Raw genomic sequence first — 18,795 nt, 5'->3', positions numbered from 1 at the left:
TCACATACAAATTTAGGATTCAAACCATCCTTAGCCATATAATTTATGGTCTAAATTGCCATTTAACCTAAAAATATAACATATCGGAAGAAAACTTAAAAAATATTTAAAAATTACCGCACACTAAAATTTTCAAAGTGATATTGAGATTTGAGCCTATGTTATTAGAGTCCAAATAAAATCCTTACTTTCTATATCAGTGTTTTTTAAATTATTATAGTGGTATATGATAAAAAATCTGGAAAGTAAAAAAACATTATTTATGATTTATGAATAATTTAACTTATTATATATATATATATATTATATTGAATTCTGATCTAGTTAGTATATTTTAACTTTAAAAAATTGTGTATATTTCCATATGATTAAAACTTGGGTTAAGGTCCAAACACGTCATCGTACTATTTCTCTACGAGCACTAAGCACTTTATAATTTTAAATGGGGTGATTTTCACCCTGAAGTATTTTTTTTTACAGTCCAAGAATGGCCTTTTGTTAACTAGGCATGAAATCCATCATTATTTGCTAATGTGGCAACTTGTTGGGCCCACACATGGTGCTGACTTGGCTTTAAAGGTGGTTAGTTTGAACTTTTTTGACCAGATACATGTCTCCCTCTTCTTTAAAACATCAAAGGGTGACCCCATTCAAAGGAAACATTCATTGTGTTTAAAGTCCGTATCTGTTATATTGGCTCTAGACAGTCTACTTTTGAATTTTTTGACTAAGTACTCTAATAAACCTTGGGAAAATCATAATCCAATCTTGCTTTTGAATCTAGATTGAGGGCCAACAAACCAAATTAAAAAGCACAACCAGCAAATCTATGTATCAACTATCTAATTTATTTTGATACTCAGTATGAATCTACCCGAAAAATGAATAGAACAAGAAAGGTAACCAAAACGAGAAATCCAAAAGATGAGGAAAGTAAAATCTAGATAATGACAAGTCCCTTAGAGACTTTGGTCAAGGAATGGATGTATGCCTCTAAAATAAAGTCGTGAAGTCGAAAGGAGAGGCAATTAAACATAACAACACACATAAAAGAAAATAACCAATAAAATGCAACAATTTAAAATCAACTTTCGATAACACACAACAGAGGATCACCTTTAGGCATAGGCATAGTACAATGTGAGCCATCATTGAGGAAGTCCTGGTAAATTTAAGGATGGGCATAAGAAATGGTGTCGTGGTAGGAAATCAAAGGGATTTGGCGAGAAGAGTAGCAATGGTGGTATTGGAGAGGAAGAAGATGAAGGGAGGGTTGGTGAGAAAGAGAGAGAATAAGCGAAGGAAGGAGAGAGCAAAGGGAAAGCAAGAGAAGAGCCAAGAGAGGAGGAGTAAGGTGAGGTAGAGCTCGAAAATGTGAAGTATTTTGGCAATGATGATAAAAAGGTTGAAAAAGCCCATAAGAGAGAGTGTGATTTTGAAATGGCAAGTGAAGGGGACATGTATTGGTCAAAAGGGTTAGACTAGTCACCTTTGAAGTCAAGTTAGCATCATGCGTGGGCTTCACAGGATTTCATGCGTAGCTAGTATAAGGATATTTTTGAATCTTGAAAAAATATTTTAAATAAGAATTATTTCGCTTACAAATATAAATTGTTTAATAGTTCAAAAAAAGAGTACATGAATTAATTAACATTAAGCCTTACAACTATTGATCAGCCCTAGTGCCGGACATCCTCAAAGTTAAAATAATAAAACGAACAATCTAGATATTATTTTATCCTTTTAGGCTTTCAACCTACTATTTAGCTTATTTTAATTAATTTGTAATTTGTAATGCTACCCAATTCCAAAGATGCCCTCTATGTTTATTTTTCATTCCTAAATTATCCCTCCCTCCCTCCGCAGACAGAGGCACCCGCATGCGCTGTCATTTTCTGGATAAGTCACAGTCGTCTACAAGGAGCGCAGAAACATCCAGTATCTTTACACCACGTGGACGCTGGGAACATACCCTCAAATAGTCAGAGCTCTCACATGCCGACACGTGTCGAGGTACGATGCTCCCAGAAACTTTCTCTCTCTAGAAACACCACCAATCCACCATATTTCAAACCCTGCCCGGTCCCTCCTACCCTTTTATGCTCTCAACTCTCTCTCTCTCTAACTCAATCACTCTGCTACCCTCTCTTTTCCCCTCACTCTCTCTTAGGGTTTCTCCGCATTGACGAGCTTTCGGAGTCAAGCTCGTAGTAGATGGGTAACCTCTCCGATTTCGCCTAAAGTTCTTTCTTTTTCTTTTCCTCATGTGTTTTTATTATCTGATCAGTCGCAAAATGAAAACTTTGACATTTGTCAGTTTTCAGTATCGATCTTTCTTTGTTTTTAGTTGCTATTTAATTGACCTTCAGCTTAGCTTTTTTTCTTTCTTTTGACTTGGTCTGTATGGCCCCTATGTTTCTTTAGTTGTAGGAATTAGTTAAATTATGTGGTATTTGGAAGAAGCCGGAAGTTAATTTGATTTTTATCATGTGGGTTGGGACCATCAATCGGTTGGCATCTGGATGGATGATTTACTCAGATTGGATTGTAAAATTAGCCGTCAGTTTTTTAAACTATTGTTGGGATTGATCATGGCTATATTTTGGCTATGCATGTGCTAATTACATGAATACAACAGCGACAAAACAAGTGAGTATGAGTACGAAGGAGAGGGAACGTGGTGTTTTTGATTTTTCTTGCATGTGATTGTTTATGAAGTAATATTTGGGAGAGAATAGTGGAGGTGTCTTTAATATCAACTATGGAGTCTGGACTGCTCCAATGGAAACGGTTTCCAGAGCTATTTTAGAAAGGGATAAGAACTCTATGTCTAGGATGCTTATTTGTTTCGTTGCTTTGTCCTTTTACTCGTACCCCCTGGGAGGTGGCTGGGTTGGGTTTTTGAAACTGGAACATTATGAAAAAGTTCTTTACCATCATGATTTCCATTTCAGTTTGGTGAAATGAAGTGATAAATGAAAAGCCATAACCACAAGTAATTTTCTCAGTAGCACTTGCATAATTTTTACTGCTCTTTGTACTTGTTCCCCAGTCTTCTCTACTGTATAGACGTTAGGTTTTGACCTTTCAGCTCTGGCATTGTCCTTAACTGACTAAATTGATGTGGTCTGTTAAGCTCTGGGCCCTGTTTGGTTAACAATTGGAAAGGAAAGGGCGAAGATTTTTTTTTTTTTTTGGGGGGGGGGGCAATGTCTCGTAAAACTGTAATCATTACTCAACTGTTTTTTTTTTAATCTCTTTTTAATACATTCTGGAGGAAGGGGTATAAGGGGTTATTTTTCATCTTCAAAATCACTTTATTCATTTCATTTTCATTCCCTTTTCTATTCCATTTTTTATATCAAATGGGTATATGACATGTTTCCCTTGCTAAAAACTCTACCTTTAAAGTGATCTAAATTTTTTGCTTTCATTAGCCATTAGCATTCACTGATTGAAGTGAGGAAATGCCTACCTCCTATCAAGCCACAGCACTCTTGGTTTTCATCAATATGAATGTTTCTCTCTGTTTGTTTGAAAATATGTTATTTGTGGAGGGTAAAAATTTTAAGGGAAGAGATGCATGTTTGGTTTAAACAATGTGGAGACTGTTGATATCCCTCAGTCTCTCACCTCATGCCTATAAAAATAATCAAGAGTCAGACTAATTTAGTGAATGTATATATGTTTTTATTTTCCACATAATCTTTTTCTTCCAGCGCTTCTTTACCAAACTTTGGCGTTCTCTGTAGTTTAGAAAATCATATGATTGGAGGTTTTCTATATCTTTATTTTTTTCTCCTCTTTTCCCCTATCAGTTGTAAAGGGAGGGTAGTTAGAAGAGACAATCTTATAGCATTAACTGGTGGTCATGGATCAATCGGAGCAGGCACAACAGCAGCAGCAGCAAAAGCATGTAGTAGGCGTTGCAGCTGCCCCTGGCCAGATGGCCTATTCTACTCACTACCAGACTGCTCCCATGGTAGCATCTGGAACATCTTCTGTAGCCGTAACTTCCCCAACACAGCCTCCAGCTCCCTTCTCGAATTCCCCTCACCAAATGGCATACCAGCAAGCACATCATTTTCACCACCAGCAGCAGCAGCAGCAACAGCAGCAGCTTCAGATTTTTTGGGCTAACCAAATGCAAGAAATTGAGCAGACAACTGACTTCAAGAATCATAGTCTTCCACTTGCAAGGATAAAGAAAATAATGAAAGCTGATGAGGATGTCCGGATGATCTCAGCGGAGGCACCAGTCATATTTGCAAAAGCATGTGAAATGTTTATCCTGGAGCTGACTCTGCGATCATGGATACACACGGAAGAAAACAAGAGGAGAACACTACAGAAGAATGATATAGCGGCTGCAATTTCAAGGACTGACGTATTTGATTTCTTGGTTGATATTATTCCAAGAGATGAGTTGAAAGAAGAGGGACTTGGTGTGACAAAAGCTACAATTCCAGTTGTGGGTTCCCCTACTGATATGCCATATTATTATGTCCCACCACAGCATCCTGTAGGGCCTACTGGGATGATCATGGGAAAACCAGTTGACCAGGCAGCACTATATGCCACCCAACAGCCTCGACCTCATATGGCGTTCATGCCGTGGCCACAGACACAACCTCCACAACAGCCACCGCACGATCAGCAGCAAACAGACACTTGACAACTATGGTCGATCAAATTAGAAAACGGAATGCATGTTCTGATTGCTAATGATTAACTTCAAGCCTTTATGCGGCAGTAATTTAGTCCTCTCCATTGCTAACTGCGAAGTCCTAGACACATATATGCAGTGCTTGCACTGCATTAAATTTGTGCTTGTATGAGCTCTTATCTTGAGCTTTTATGTGGCTGAGTTTGCTTTCAGTTATTGGTATGGTAGTTACATTAATTTGGGGTAGTACTTATGCAGAGTTTAGGGAGTCTGGAGATTGGCGGGAAAAGGTTGTATTTTGTAGTGTGATTTTACTGGAGGCTGGTTGATTTCTACATTCCATTCCATTGTGATGGATAGTTTTAAACTCATGATTCAGGTCTTATCAGTGCCTCCTCTCGAGTTCGTTTACCTTTTCTCTAGCAAGCTGGTACGTTTGTTGTTGTTTCTGGGTAACAACAATTGTTAGTTCTCACCCGAAAATAATCTGTTGTAAGTGTTAACTTGGGTTCTGAACCGGGACAAGACCTTATTCTCATGGGGTTAGTCTTTCAACCTATGCAGCATTTAGACTTTCTTTGCTGGAAGATGCTGAGTAAACTTGATCCCTGCAGAAGGAAGTTGCTTGGGCAAAGTAGAGGGTTGGAAATTTTGAGATCTAAGTGTCGTGCAGGTTGAAAGATTAGTTCTATGATGTTAGGTTGCTGTAACTTGTTTTCGTTTTTAATTTTCAGCATGCCGATAGTATTAGGAAAAAAAAAAAACTGTTACTTGGGTTTTGAATGCTGGACCTATAATTTTTTTTCCCATTAAAATTGAAAATAATCTGTTTGTGAGGATTGGAGAAAGATGATTATGATTTGTTCTGTTCATAATAGCGTCGTAAGTTCATTAGTGGTCACTGAATCTATTTTGTCATCATAGCTTAATCCCATTCATTCTTCTTTGAATTTTCACTGTGAAACTAGGAATCTAATCATGGAACCAAGATGCAATTGTAAACTTGAAAGGAAAACGTGACAAATAAGAAGTAGAGTTTGTTCATTGATGGTCTGATGCTGAAAATTGGATGAAGTCCATCACTGAAAAATAATGCGTAAATATACTTTCTGTTCAAAACTAGGCCACATCATTTTTATTTCCCTTCTCACTCCTCCTCATGGCATTGACATCGCAATGAAGAACAGTGCTATTGATCAATGTTTTTTTCCCCCTTGTGGGGAGCTCTGATATCAATCTTATTCCCAAAAAAAAAAAAAAAAAACACATGGACTGCTGTTTGGTACTCTTAACAAAATGCTAGAACAGGTGAAAGGTGACGGTGAAGAAGGAAAAGATTAGAGCAATTAAGTGGGTGGGAGGGAAATAAGTGAAATAAAGCTTTTCTCTCAAAATCTTTCAGAAAGAACACTTAAAAAGAGAAAATATGGTAAGTTTCATGTTCAATTTTTCTCTCTCTATTTTTCACTCCTCTCTCTTTTCTCTTCTCACCTAAACAATTTTTCTCCTCATTTTCTTCCCTAATTTTTTTGCTCTCATATTTTCTTTCCAACTAAATAGATCATTAAGCAAATTTAAAAGCAAGCACAATATACAACTATTATTTTTCATTTTATTTTTTAAGAAAAAATATTATATAATTTACTTTTTTTGAATGGATTATGATTTACTCTTTTAAAAAATAAAATATTTCATTAAGCATGCATACAATGAACCAAAATGTATATAATTAAACATGCAAGCAATCTTAACCCTTATTTAAATTGAATTTAAGGAATTATTTGACATTTGGAATAAAATGAATTAAAATAGATAAGAGACTGAAATAAAAATTTATATTTCAAAAAATATTAGTAAATAATAATAGATATATTACATATCTCGTTTTTATATGCCCATACAAAAATCTCTCGAGTTTTTAATGTAATAATTACCTGAATGAATCTTCCATTGATGGAAAACAATCAAGTTGACGAATTCAAGTTATAGCTAGGCTAACATTCTAATTCTCGTTCTGCGTCCAGCCCCAGAATACTTGGTGAGGGAAGAAGCGAAGACTATTGCTATGGCGTCACCATTTAAGCCAGATGTATTGAAGGGCAAGGTTGCTCTTATCACAGGAGGAGGCTCAGGAATTGGATTCGAAATATCCACGCAATTCGGCAAACATGGTGCCTCCGTTGCCATCATGGGTCGTCGCAAGCAAGTTCTCGACTCTGCTGTCTCTGCTCTTCAATCACTTGGAATTCCGGTAATTTATCCTTTTTGGGAATTGATTTTGTGATTCTGCCCGTGGTCTTGAATTTTTATTTTTCGGGTCAACCCTTCGTCTTGAATGTTGAACTCCTAGTTTCTCATCGGATCACTCGGATTAATCAAATTCCTTCCTATTTCTGTAGTCCGCAACTTTGACCCATTTTGGGATTTGTTCGATTCTCTGGAAATAAAAAGTTTAAGAAAAACTGGAACTTTCGATCCAGTAAGTTAGATGATCATTGGAATTTAGTTTATATTAATGAATTACGAAGCAACCAGTAGACATATTAGGAACACTATCCCATACGGATCTCTACATGACATAATGAGTTTAAAAGTAACTTGTCAAGGATAGTTGAGCTTGCAACTTGCAGAAGTGTTGTCTCGTAGCTGAAAAACGGATCTTTCCTTGTAACCAGGGCCTTTCGTGCAATTAGTGATGGTTAACATGTCTTCATGCTGGAGTTAGTAATTGAATTGAAATGAAAGGTCGATTCACTGGGCTTACATAAAAGAAGGCTATCCGAGTTGTGCATAGTTAGTAGTAATCTTGTAGCAAAAGAATTTCACTGAAGTGACTTTTTTATTATGGTTATTTGCTTATTACAGGTTTATGAAGCAAACATCAAAAGGAATGCTAACCTCGAAAGTGATTATGCAATATGTATCCCCCTCCCCTAACTACATCACATTCTTTACTTGTTATTCAATGTCTATTATCAAGTGAGCCACAGGAATATCTATTTATTATGTTTCTGATTGTTGTCTGTCCCTTCATCTCTTGAGTAGCAGATTGTGCATGTTCCTATGATTGGTGACATGATGCTTATTTAGGAAAGGCTAAAAGCATCCATTGATTCATCAGTTTATGGATCACTATTCTTATGCAGTTTGTTGAAATGTCAATAGAGATAACATTTTTGTAATATATGTGGTGGAAATGGTCATTGATGACTTTTTCGTGCAATCTAAATCATTTGAGTATTTACTTAGGCTATTGGATTTGAGGGGGATGTTCGCAAGCAAGAAGATGCAGCAAGAGTTCTGGAATTGACATACAAGAATTTCGGAAGGATTGACATTCTTGTGAATGCTGCAGCCGGAAATTTTCTAGTGTCAGCAGAGGATCTCTCTCCTAATGGATTTCGAACAGGTTGTTTTACTTTAAGAATTTTGTCGTGAATTTTTTTTTTTCTCAGTGTGAGGATACTGGCATAGCATGAGTCTGAATCCTCTCCCATAACGGAGGGAATGCAGTGATGAAAGAGAAGAGATAGGGGTGGTACCCACTGCATCCCTTCATTAATGTTCAGCAAACCTTGTGTCTGGTAATTAAAAAATGATATGGAGATGCATTTGCTTGTTAACAAATGTCTCAATTTTCTGTTTATATTCATAAAGATTAGAATTTAGAAAGAAGCAAGGTATTTTTTGGGGAACCTGAATAGCAGAAGTTCTGGTTTTCTGCAAATAAATACGAGTGAAAACATCTGTTTTCTTACAAAATGAAGTGCTGAAATTCACCGTCTATAATAGTCCCAGAGAGAGAAAGGAGAAAAGAAAAGAATCTCATCTAAATTTCGTGAAAAAGAAGGATGAGGAGGAAGTTTTGTTTTGTTTTTTTTTTCTCAGTACCTCTTTAACGGGGTGCCTTTTTTTTTTTTTTTTTTTTTTGGTGGTTACTAAGGGTACCCTAGAAGAATTTTTTCTAGTGAGTATGCAAAGAGGCTTGCAAGATTGGCTTGATTAATGTGACTTTTTCTCAATGGATTTATGCCTTTTATTTTCACTTCTTTTTTTATTCTAAATTATTTGCAAGTGTTAGGTAGTGAACTGAACATGCAGCAAGAACTTGAATCCTGAGAATATATGGTATAATCAGTAAAGTTTGGATGCATATGCTCCTCTTAGGCTCTATGGTCTTTATTATACGTATGAAGCACTCATCTCGTCGCACTATTAAACATCCTGGTCACAATCTATGATCAAATATGAATGTTGAAATGCTGCACAACTTGCAATTGAATTATTGCTCAAGTGGTGATGTGATGAGGGATGAGAAGAAATATTTATATTCTACTTTCTCTGGTCTTATTTGTTAGTGACTTCCAACATGTTTCACTGGAACCAAGAAAAATTTTAAATTTCATTAACTTTGTTTTAAAATTTAACAAGTTTTCACTTTTACTCCTAATAAATATTCTTAAATTCCATTACTGGTATTTTTATTTAAAACATTTAATAAGGGAAAAAATGTAAAGAGGAGCATTGGAAAATGATAAGTGCCCTATAAATGGGACCAAATTTTTTCTTCTTTCTCTGCCCTATAAATAGAATCAGAGGGGTACTTCCTATCTTCTAGAAACACTGGTATAGTGGTGATACCAAGTTTAGAGTTTAGAGGTTGTAGCTATGTCAGTATTGATGGGACGTCAACTATGGCACTGCCAATAGTGACAGTGTTAATGAGATACAGGCAAGAATAACTGCAAGAGAACTTTCTCAGAGGCTACAGCAAATGCGCTTAAAACCTACAAAAAGTTAGCAGTTTCTTGCCCAGATAAAATTATATTTCTCTATTAACCTACAAAAAGTTTAGTAGTTTCTTGCGTAGATATAATTTTATTTCTGCTAGTGTGCATGAGAAGCCCTAAAATTGGAGACACTTAAGTGACCTTAAGTTATCCTTGTTAAAATCGGGGCCATGCATACTCTGGTTCTCCAACTAAAGAATCCCAGATTGCCTAAAGAAGGCATTCATCAAGGAGGATGGTATTATGTTAAGGTTAAATGTGTCATTGTGTTTTAGGCTACAAGTTATTCCAAGTCTCCAAGACCTGTTTCTACATAGCAAGTTGAGTCATGGTGCAGCTTTTTCTTAAAAAAAAAAAAATTTGTTATTGGACAATGCTGCAGTCTATTAATTATGCTTATTAGGTACAAGAAAGGAAGTATTGATCCAACCTAAATTTTGTTTGCAGTTATGGATATTGATTCTGTGGGAACATTTACCATGTGCCATGAAGCTCTAAAGTATCTAAAGAAAGGAGGAGTTGGAAGGGGCTCTTCTGGTGGGGGTACAATACTGAACATTAGTGCTACCCTACACTATACGGCTTCTTGGTATCAAATTCATGTGTCTGCAGCTAAGGTTTGTATTTACTTTTAATGCATCATGTATGTTAGTAGATATTAAAGATTTAGGAAAGTATTGTAAATGAAGGGGATAATTACTCGTTGCATATCCAAAGTTAATGGTAATATCAATGTAAAGTTACTGCTGTGTTAGTATAAATTGAGTCTTGAGTGTTCATTCTTACACACATTGTAATTGATTCTTTGGTGAGATAATCGATCCCACATTGAGTAGTATGAATATATGAACTACTTTATTGGGCACTCAAATTGGTATGTTCTCTTACATAAATAGTTAGCTTGAAGGAGGATTTTTCACCCCACTTAGGTGGCTATTAACTGTTATCGGAGTTGATATTCGTTGGCTCTAGAAAGGCCTATGAAGAAACCAAGTCCAGTGTGTAGGCATTAAGATGTCAATTGTCCAGGTAGGCCACATAACGCACGCTAAGATAGGATGGGATGCTTAGTCTCTATTGAGTAGCATGGGCTCTTCATAGGGTGCTTTACTTTTAAATGGTTTATTATTATTATTTTTTTAATCCCTTGGCAACATACATGTGATATGTTTTTATGTAATGGTTGGTAGGTAGAAAAATATCTTTTAAAAAGAAAATGAGAAATGTACATTTCTCATTTTCCATTTACTTTTTAGAAAACACTTTCCGGTGTGCCAAACACTTGCTTAGTGTTTAGAGTGATCTTCTCGTACAGGCAGCTGTTGATGCCACGACAAGAAACTTGGCATTGGAGTGGGGAAGTGATCATGACATAAGAGTGAATGGGATTGCACCTGGTCCAATAGGTGACACTCCTGGCATGAGTAAACTGGTTCCTCAAGAGATAAATAGCAAAGCCAGAGAATTCATGCCTTTGTATAGACTTGGGGAGAAATGGGATATTGCCATGGCTGCTCTCTACCTCGTATCAGATGCAGGTTTGTAACTTTCATTTCTCTGAATAACTCGACCTCATCTTTTTTTAAATATTTTCAGGACATGTCATATTTTTATGGTTAAAGGCCAATTTGGCCCTTATATTTCGGTCTAAGAATATTTGGGATCTTAAATTTATTTTAGTATAATATTCCCACTCAACTTTTGAAAATAGTGTAATTTCACTCATATTATTGACAAAAGTTAATTTTGACTATTAGTAGACTAAAAAATAACTTCAAAAATTACATAAAGAGACTAAACAATTATAGAAAATGACCCAAAAAATAATAGAAATGGACCCAAAGAATTACAGAATTTTCTTAGTCCTGTTCTACAATTTTAGTACTTTATTTGTTATTTTTTGGACAACTAACGATCAAAATTAACTTTTATTAATGGTAGGAATGATATTGCACCATTTTCAAAAGTTGATAGATAAGTTTACTATTTACACCAGAAACAAATTTAAGGTTTCAGATACTCTTGAACTTATAATTTAAGAGTCAAATTATCATTTAACCCCTATTTTTGTTGAAAAATCTTGCAGTAAATACTAGTTGACTCTTTTCATTTGCTACTCTTGGTAATATGTGGTTAGTGACTCTTCATTTTCTTCATTTCCTTATTTGTTTGCCTTGTAACATGTTTTGCAAATTCTTGAAGGAAAATTTGTCAATGGTAACATTGTGATAGTAGATGGAGGACTTTGGCTGAGCAGGCCACGTCATCTAGAAAAAGAGGCAGTGAAGCAGATTTCAAGAGTTGTTGAAAAGAGGTCCAGAAATGCTCCAGTTGGTGTTCCAAGGAGCAAGATGTGATTTTGTTGGAAGCATGTTGGCCCATCTTTGCAATAGCTGATTAGTATCCTATATATATATATATATATATATGGAAAGAATGACATAAAAGTCTCAAAAATATCAATTAATTCAAGTGAGGCCTCAAGTACTAAATTTCAAGAATTTGTAACTCAATCTCTCAATTTTGCAACTCTGTTGTAGTGAATTTATAATTTGTATTTTAAATTTTAACAGAAAAAATATTTTTTTTTAGTCTTTAACTGAGTTAAAATTTAAAAAATAAATTGTAAATTCATCACAATGCAGTTATAAAATTGAGAGATTAAGTTATAAATTTTTAAAATTTGACATCTGGGACTTAAATTAAAAGGGATCTCTTTGTCATTTTCCCTGTATATATGATCTGCTAGGTGGTGTTGGTGCTTCCATATTCTATACTGCACCTATTTAGTTGAAAAATACAATTAAAAAGTTTTCTAAATAGATTTAATTCCATAATTTTTTTAAAAAAGTATTTTTTAGTCATTTCACGCTAACATCGTTGATCTAATTTAAAAAATAGGACCGAACAATTTTAAATACTTATTAATTATATAATCTTCTATATCTTTATAATAAAATAGCAAATGTATTATATAAAAAAAATTTAAAAATGGTATTATTTATAAATTATGGATAGAAATTCATATATAGTGTTTATAAAAAAAGAAATACATACATAATTTATATTAAAATAGGTAATAATTTATGCCATGCATAAAAAAAATGTATCTAATTTATGTTAATTATATTCATGAATCATTTGTGCTAGTTATTTTTCTTGAATAATACCTTATCGATTAATGAATGAAGTTTTGATCAAAATAAAATAAAATCAATGTCATCTAAAATAATTAGAGAATAATTGATGAAATGAAGTATAACGTTATATATTTAATACTTTCTCCAGTTTTTAATACAACATTTGAACTTATTAAGAAATGTTAGTTATAATTTTAAAATTGTAAAAAAATATATATATGACTTTCTAATTTTAGCACCCACTTTATAATTAAGAACTATAATAAATTGTTGTTTAAAAATTTAAATGATAATAAAATATAAGGGATAAAATTGAAAAAAAATAAACATTAATGATTCTAATTTCGTCTTATATTTAAGAATTATGACCAAAAAAGTTTTTAAACTCCATCTTATATTAAGAACAGACATTCATTCATTATATTATGAAGAATTAGCATTTTTTGTTAAACCCAATTTTATTGGTATATTTGTTTTATCTATAATAGAATATCATCATTTTTTCTTAGACGTGGATGTGATATAATCACGTTAGTTTGAATTTTCGATTTTCAAATTAAAGATGAAAGAAAACTAAAAAATATATATTTCGTAGCGGAAAGGATCTTTAATAATTTGAAAGACATAAAATTTTGAAATAAATCATAGTTTTAATGAAGTATAATATATTTTTATAAGGCCCAACAAATAAGCCTTTTTATAAATTTTTCATAGTTTTCCTTCATCTTCCAAACAGATTCAACGATTTCGTCCCACAAGAGAATAATTTCTCTTGGATTAATAGTCTAATTATGCACACATCCTGGTATCCAAATTTTAAACTTCTCTTAAATCCATTCACAAATGCAAATAAATATATATTTAAATCTTCCCAGCAATGTAACAAGTCTGCGGTGGCCGCCTGGAGTTTGGCGGCGGCGGGTTGAGAGTCGACGGAGATTTCTTCCCTTTCTTGGCCATCACGACTGGCGACTCTATAATTGAAATACCAGCTATTTCAGATAATTAAAATTTTATAATCTCGTTTAAAAATATTTTTTAAAAATTGAAACCTAAAAGTTTATTTTTGAAAAAAATATATTTAGAAAATATAATATTATCTAATTTTAAAAGTAAAAAAAGTCCTCTCTGATTGTAATTAATGTTTTTTTTTTTGGTCCTCTCTGTTTTTTGTTGAACTAACGTTGATGCTTTTCTGTCTGATCTGTTTAAGAAATTCAAAGTTATATGTTATCTTGATTCGGTTATTTTTAAAATTTGATTTTTAATTTTTATAATATTGTTTGATGCATGTTTAATTGTTAAAGTATGGAGTCCACTGATTTTTAATTTTGTTATGTTATTACATTGTTGGGGCGTCACCCTTCAACTCTACTTTTACTTTTTAGCCTGGCCAATTAATGCTTGTTGTTGTTGTTGTTAAACATGTAGTTCAATTAATAAGCAGTTATGCTTGCTTAACCAATGACACAAGTTTGAGTTTTAAGTATGCAATTATGTTAAATAATTTTTGAGAGAGGTTTGTCACTAATGTAATCTTACCCAACTATATCCATGAATAATGGGTAATTATATCAAAAAAGATGTTTATTAATTTTTTGGTCCCCCTCCCTTCTCTCTCTCTCTGTCTTGTGTCTGTGTGTGTGTGTCTGTGTGTGTGTGTGTCTTATATGATCTGTTATGTCCAAAGAAATTCTAGATTATATATGTTTATTCGATTAGATTTTTTGTTCATAATGATATTTGATCGATGCTTTACTGAAATTGGCACACATTTTGGCTAAGTTATGATATACTCATAATTGTTTAATTCCGATCCTATCACTTTGTTATCAGTTACACACAGTAAATCCTATATAAATAATGATTACGATCTTAATTAGGATATTTGCAATTATTTAGTAGTAGATAATGTGAAGAATCTCCGGCAAAGCAATACACAAAGATAGCTGCAAATCTCAAGAATTAAAACGATCGAGAGGTAGCAATGCGAGTCAAATGGATGAGTAGTCAAATCGATGACTGAAAGCTTTCATTCAATTTTCTCGTTTCTCTTAATTAACAAGAAAAATAATATATCATCATGTTGAACCATAATATAATATTGACCAGACAGTTATTATAAGTTGAAAATTATGACATGCATGTTTGGTTTGGTTCTTATCACAGAGAAAAGAAAGTTGCAAGAGATCAAGGAATTCGACAAAGAAAAGCAACAGTAAAAAGTTAGCACTTATAAAATTTTTAGATAATTTTGTGAGTATATGTTGGGCTATGTTCTTGTGCATGCTGTATATCAAAAGTCATCCTTCTTTTATTAAAACGGTCCCTTTGACTCTTTTAAATTCATTTTTTGATTCTGAAAAATCTTGAGTATACGTACTCGGTCTATGTAAAAATCAAGCTACTTGGTTATTTTAAGATTGGACAATATGTTCTTTTGGGTCTGTTATTTTTGTTTATTATTTTGTGGAAATTATAATTCAGATGTTTATGGTATATATAATCTTGCTCTCTCCTATCCAATGGTAAAATTTTTAAGAGAGGTATGACCATATGCTTGTGAAATTCTTTTTTTTCTTGCATAGCTTTGAATTTTTACTAAGACAACAATGCAAGTATTTATCAATTCTGGGCATTTCATTGGCACTTAGGACACCATGTGTCTTTGAATTTCTTTTCTTTATGTTTGTTGATATATTCTCTTAATGAGATTTGAGCAGGACTTGATGTATGGAGCTTTGATCCCATAGAATTAATAAAAAGTTAATTAAATAAAAATGGCCAGGTCTATTATCAAATATTTATGACTCTTTGCAAGGGAGTTAATGACATTTTTTTACTAGGGAAACTTTATACTCTGATCCTCCTACTTTACCTTAGTTTTCAATCCAATCCCCAGTGTTTAAAATTGAGCAAATCCATCCTTACATGCAAGTCCCCATAAGTGCCAACTAAGCAAATTCTGTTATGATTTTTGCTAACGTGGCTGTTAAGTTCAATCTAACAACACTTGAGCTCCATATAAGCTATTAGGTTCAATCCTTCCCATTATAGATTGGAGAGCAATTACATGGGCTCGTTTGATACGTAATATTTAAAGGTAAATATTGGGATTGAATTAGAGTAATCCCACCTTTCACATGTTTGGTATGAGGCATTCATCAATACTCGAGATTACTCAATCCCACTTAGGTAGAAATGCTAAAACCTACTACCCCATAGTATTGGTCAGTTCCACCAAAATTAATCCTGAGTTGATTTTTTTGGTACCAAAATGCCACCATCTCTCCTTTATTCCTCGTCTCTCTTGCTCTGCCTTCTAATTGAGCATCTTCATCCCACCTCTCAGTCAAGCATTGACCCTAATGCCAACTCTCCTCCATTGACGCTACCTAAAAAATCAAAGAGATTGAGGATGAGATTCGGCCCCTCCTCCGCAGATGTTGCAGATTTCTTCCTTGAGGATGCGATGAGGAAGAGAGAAGAGATGTGGCGCAAGTCATTCATGCCGCCATATAGTCGCAAGTCATCTCCCTCTAGATCGTGTCCTTGTCATTTCTACGTCTCTTCCCTTCTCCCTCCGTCTACCTCCCACTAGTCCAAGCTCGAATCTACTTGCATTCAGATCTAGTTCAAGATTGTGTTTAAGATATGGTTCTCAAATCTAGTTCAAATTGTTGTTGTGTATATGAGATTGAGAATGCCTAGATTCGAGCTTGTGGCTGGACTTGTGAAAACAAAATGCTTTTTCAAATGGAGTTCCAAATTTGAGTTTCAGACTCTGCATTTTTTTAATAAGGGTCATTATTGTCTTTTGATAATTTTTAATTTATTATAAAATAAAACTATTGCAAGTATTCCATGCAAATATTATTCCTTACCAAGCAAACTTTTAAAACCACAATCCCAATTTTAATCTCAATACCAATCTCAATCATAATCTCAGTTCTTTTAAATTGAGACCTGTATATTAAACAGGGTCATAGAATTCCTGTTGGACAGCATAACGGAGTATGACTAGGCCAGAGTGAAGTTTGTGTATTTTTTGAACAGCAAGAACTATATGTCTCGTTGTCATTGAGAAGTACTAGGAGAGAGTTGAGATGCTGCGTATTGTTGTATCTATGATGAACCGGCACCTCACAAAATTGATGTTGTAGTGAGAAATTCTTACATAGACTTAATACATCACACCGTTTGTTTGGATGAAGAAATCGGATTTGGATGAAAAGCATGAAGAAGAATAAATAACTTGTATAAAAAAGTTGGTTTGGGATTATTTAGTCAAGAAGAAAGGGAACGAGTTACATCTAATGTAAGTTGCATCTAATGCCGCTTGCATTTAATTTGCAAGTGTATATATATCATTTCTTGTCAAAAAAAAATTTCAAGATTTGGAACACCTCATGCATTTGGATTACTTTCTTTATATATGCTCATTGATATCTTAACTTTTTGAGATTTGGACAGGACCTAAATGTATCGAATTTTCATCCCACAAGGTCATTTGAACAAAATTATCAAGCATTTCACCAAATCTCTAAAAATGATCTCAACCCTTTACAGGTGAGTTGATGACATTTTTTAAAACAATCTTTTTAATTGCATTACAATTATATAACCCCTTGTGCCTAGCGCTTTTGAATGAATATGACACTAAACAGATAAAATCTACATATGTGAGTGGTCAATGTGAATCCTAATCCAAGAGGATGCATGGAAATAAATCAAAGTATATATATGTTATCACAATTATTGAACTCAATATGTGCATTTCGGCTTTTAATTTTCAATTGCATATTTTCATGGAACATCTTCAGATTAACAACCACTTAGTAGTATATGTACCTAATCATATTGATGTTGTCATGTCGCTATAGAAATTTTATAATTTTCAATGATTTATGTTGGATGCACTTTTTTATTTATTTTTTCGTTTGTTATAATTTGTTTCTTGGGAATTAAGATGTTTAAAGGCTTCCAATCCATCAGCAAATTCATCTCAAGTTGCTCATTATTAGTCCATTGCTAAAAGCTCAAATCACTATTATAAAAAACACTTTTTACACCGATTGAAAAAGGAACGATGTAAAAAATAAAGATTGTGACATTTTCATAAATAATAAGAGATATAACATTTTTTAGACCAATTAAACATTTTCGTAAATAATAAGACTTAATATAGTGGTAACCTCCAGGCTTTTTTTTTGGCATTTCTTTTCTGTTTATGTGTTTGATATTTTCTCTTTTTATGAATTTTGGCAGCGCTTGATGCATCCATTTTTTATCATTCCATTAGTGTGCTGTTTGAACAAAATGATCCAAACTTTGATGATCATGTATGTAAAAATATTGAATATTTGCATGTGAGAGTTTATTACATTCTCAAAATGGTCTTCCTAGTTATTGTCTTACTATATTATCACTTTCACTCTCATAGTGCATTCTTGATGTTTATTTAACTCAACAAGATTTACTCATTTCCCTTCATTTTTCTTTTCAGGAATTGGATCAAGTAAATGAGGGGATTTTCTAATGTTATTAATAGGTGTGTTCTAATCTGTATTTTTTTTTTTTCATTGCTCTTTTTAACATGATGGTGTCTCATCGTGCAACTGATATATATAATCTTTCTTAAGCCCGGTATATTTGGTTTTTTAGCATTTTAAAAAAATCTTCCTCTGGTATCAAATATAGGAGTAGATCTATAGTTTAAGAAATTAAGCTAGTTATTTATTTAAAAAAAAGTGTGTGTTGTTTTTTCTAAAATACTGTTCCTTTTGATCATTTATATAGGAAATTACCCTTATTGATTGCACACATAGGAGTAATTTCAGAAAAAATGGTAAATACGTAAGATAAAGGTGATTAAGGTCTTATATTTAGGACTAAAACAAACTTCTCAATTAAATCCTGTATTTAAAACGAGATACAATATATATTTGTTTGCATAAGGGTGTTATATTTGTTTGATTATTTTGAATATGATTCTAACCAAAAGCTTTTAATTACATCTAACCAAAGGCTTTTAATTACATCTAACCAAAAGCTATTAGTTAGAATCATACCAAAAAAAAAAGGCTTTTATGTGGGACCTGGATGCAATTTTTCCCCCTCTTTTTTTTTTCCTTCTTTTCAATTTTCGGGGTCAGGCCTGACCAATCAAAGAATGGATGGACTTTACCAGGAAGAAGCT

The 18,795-nt window shown here is 33.4% G+C and overlaps 2 protein-coding genes across 4 annotated transcripts; both read left to right on the top strand.

The window, feature by feature from the left end:
* The first annotated feature begins 2,078 nt into the window (after positions 1 to 2,078).
* LOC129315833 (nuclear transcription factor Y subunit C-2-like) lies at positions 2,079 to 5,109 on the top strand. Of its 2 annotated transcripts, none has more exons than XM_054959911.1 (2): positions 2,079 to 2,218; positions 3,819 to 5,109. In XM_054959911.1, the coding sequence occupies exon 2, from the start codon at positions 3,872 to 3,874 to the stop codon at positions 4,673 to 4,675; it is 804 nt and encodes a 267-aa protein (XP_054815886.1). In that variant the 5' UTR covers positions 2,079 to 2,218; positions 3,819 to 3,871; the 3' UTR covers positions 4,676 to 5,109. The 2 variants fall into 2 exon arrangements, with proteins under 2 accessions (XP_054815886.1, XP_054815887.1); XM_054959912.1 differs by having other exon boundaries at positions 2,106 to 2,218; positions 3,890 to 5,109.
* Positions 2,118 to 11,969, top strand: LOC129315832 (peroxisomal 2,4-dienoyl-CoA reductase [(3E)-enoyl-CoA-producing]-like). Of its 2 annotated transcripts, none has more exons than XM_054959909.1 (6): positions 2,118 to 2,218; positions 6,691 to 6,917; positions 7,916 to 8,075; positions 9,904 to 10,073; positions 10,772 to 10,994; positions 11,659 to 11,969. In XM_054959909.1, exons 1-6 carry the CDS (start codon positions 2,215 to 2,217, stop codon positions 11,811 to 11,813), a joined length of 939 nt encoding a protein of 312 aa, XP_054815884.1. In that variant the 5' UTR covers positions 2,118 to 2,214; the 3' UTR covers positions 11,814 to 11,969. The 2 variants fall into 2 exon arrangements, with proteins under 2 accessions (XP_054815884.1, XP_054815885.1); XM_054959910.1 differs by lacking the exon at positions 2,118 to 2,218 and adding an exon at positions 6,077 to 6,095.
* Positions 11,970 to 18,795: the final 6,826 nt, after the last annotated feature.

The sequence above is a fragment of the Prosopis cineraria genome, unplaced genomic scaffold, assembly GCF_029017545.1.
Source record: "Prosopis cineraria cultivar Desert tree isolate PC_DT_omini unplaced genomic scaffold, ASM2901754v1 PC7, whole genome shotgun sequence".
Lineage (NCBI taxonomy): Eukaryota > Viridiplantae > Streptophyta > Magnoliopsida > Fabales > Fabaceae > Prosopis > Prosopis cineraria.
Note: the sequence above shows the minus strand (reverse complement) of the source record. Positions and strands in the feature narration are given on the sequence as shown.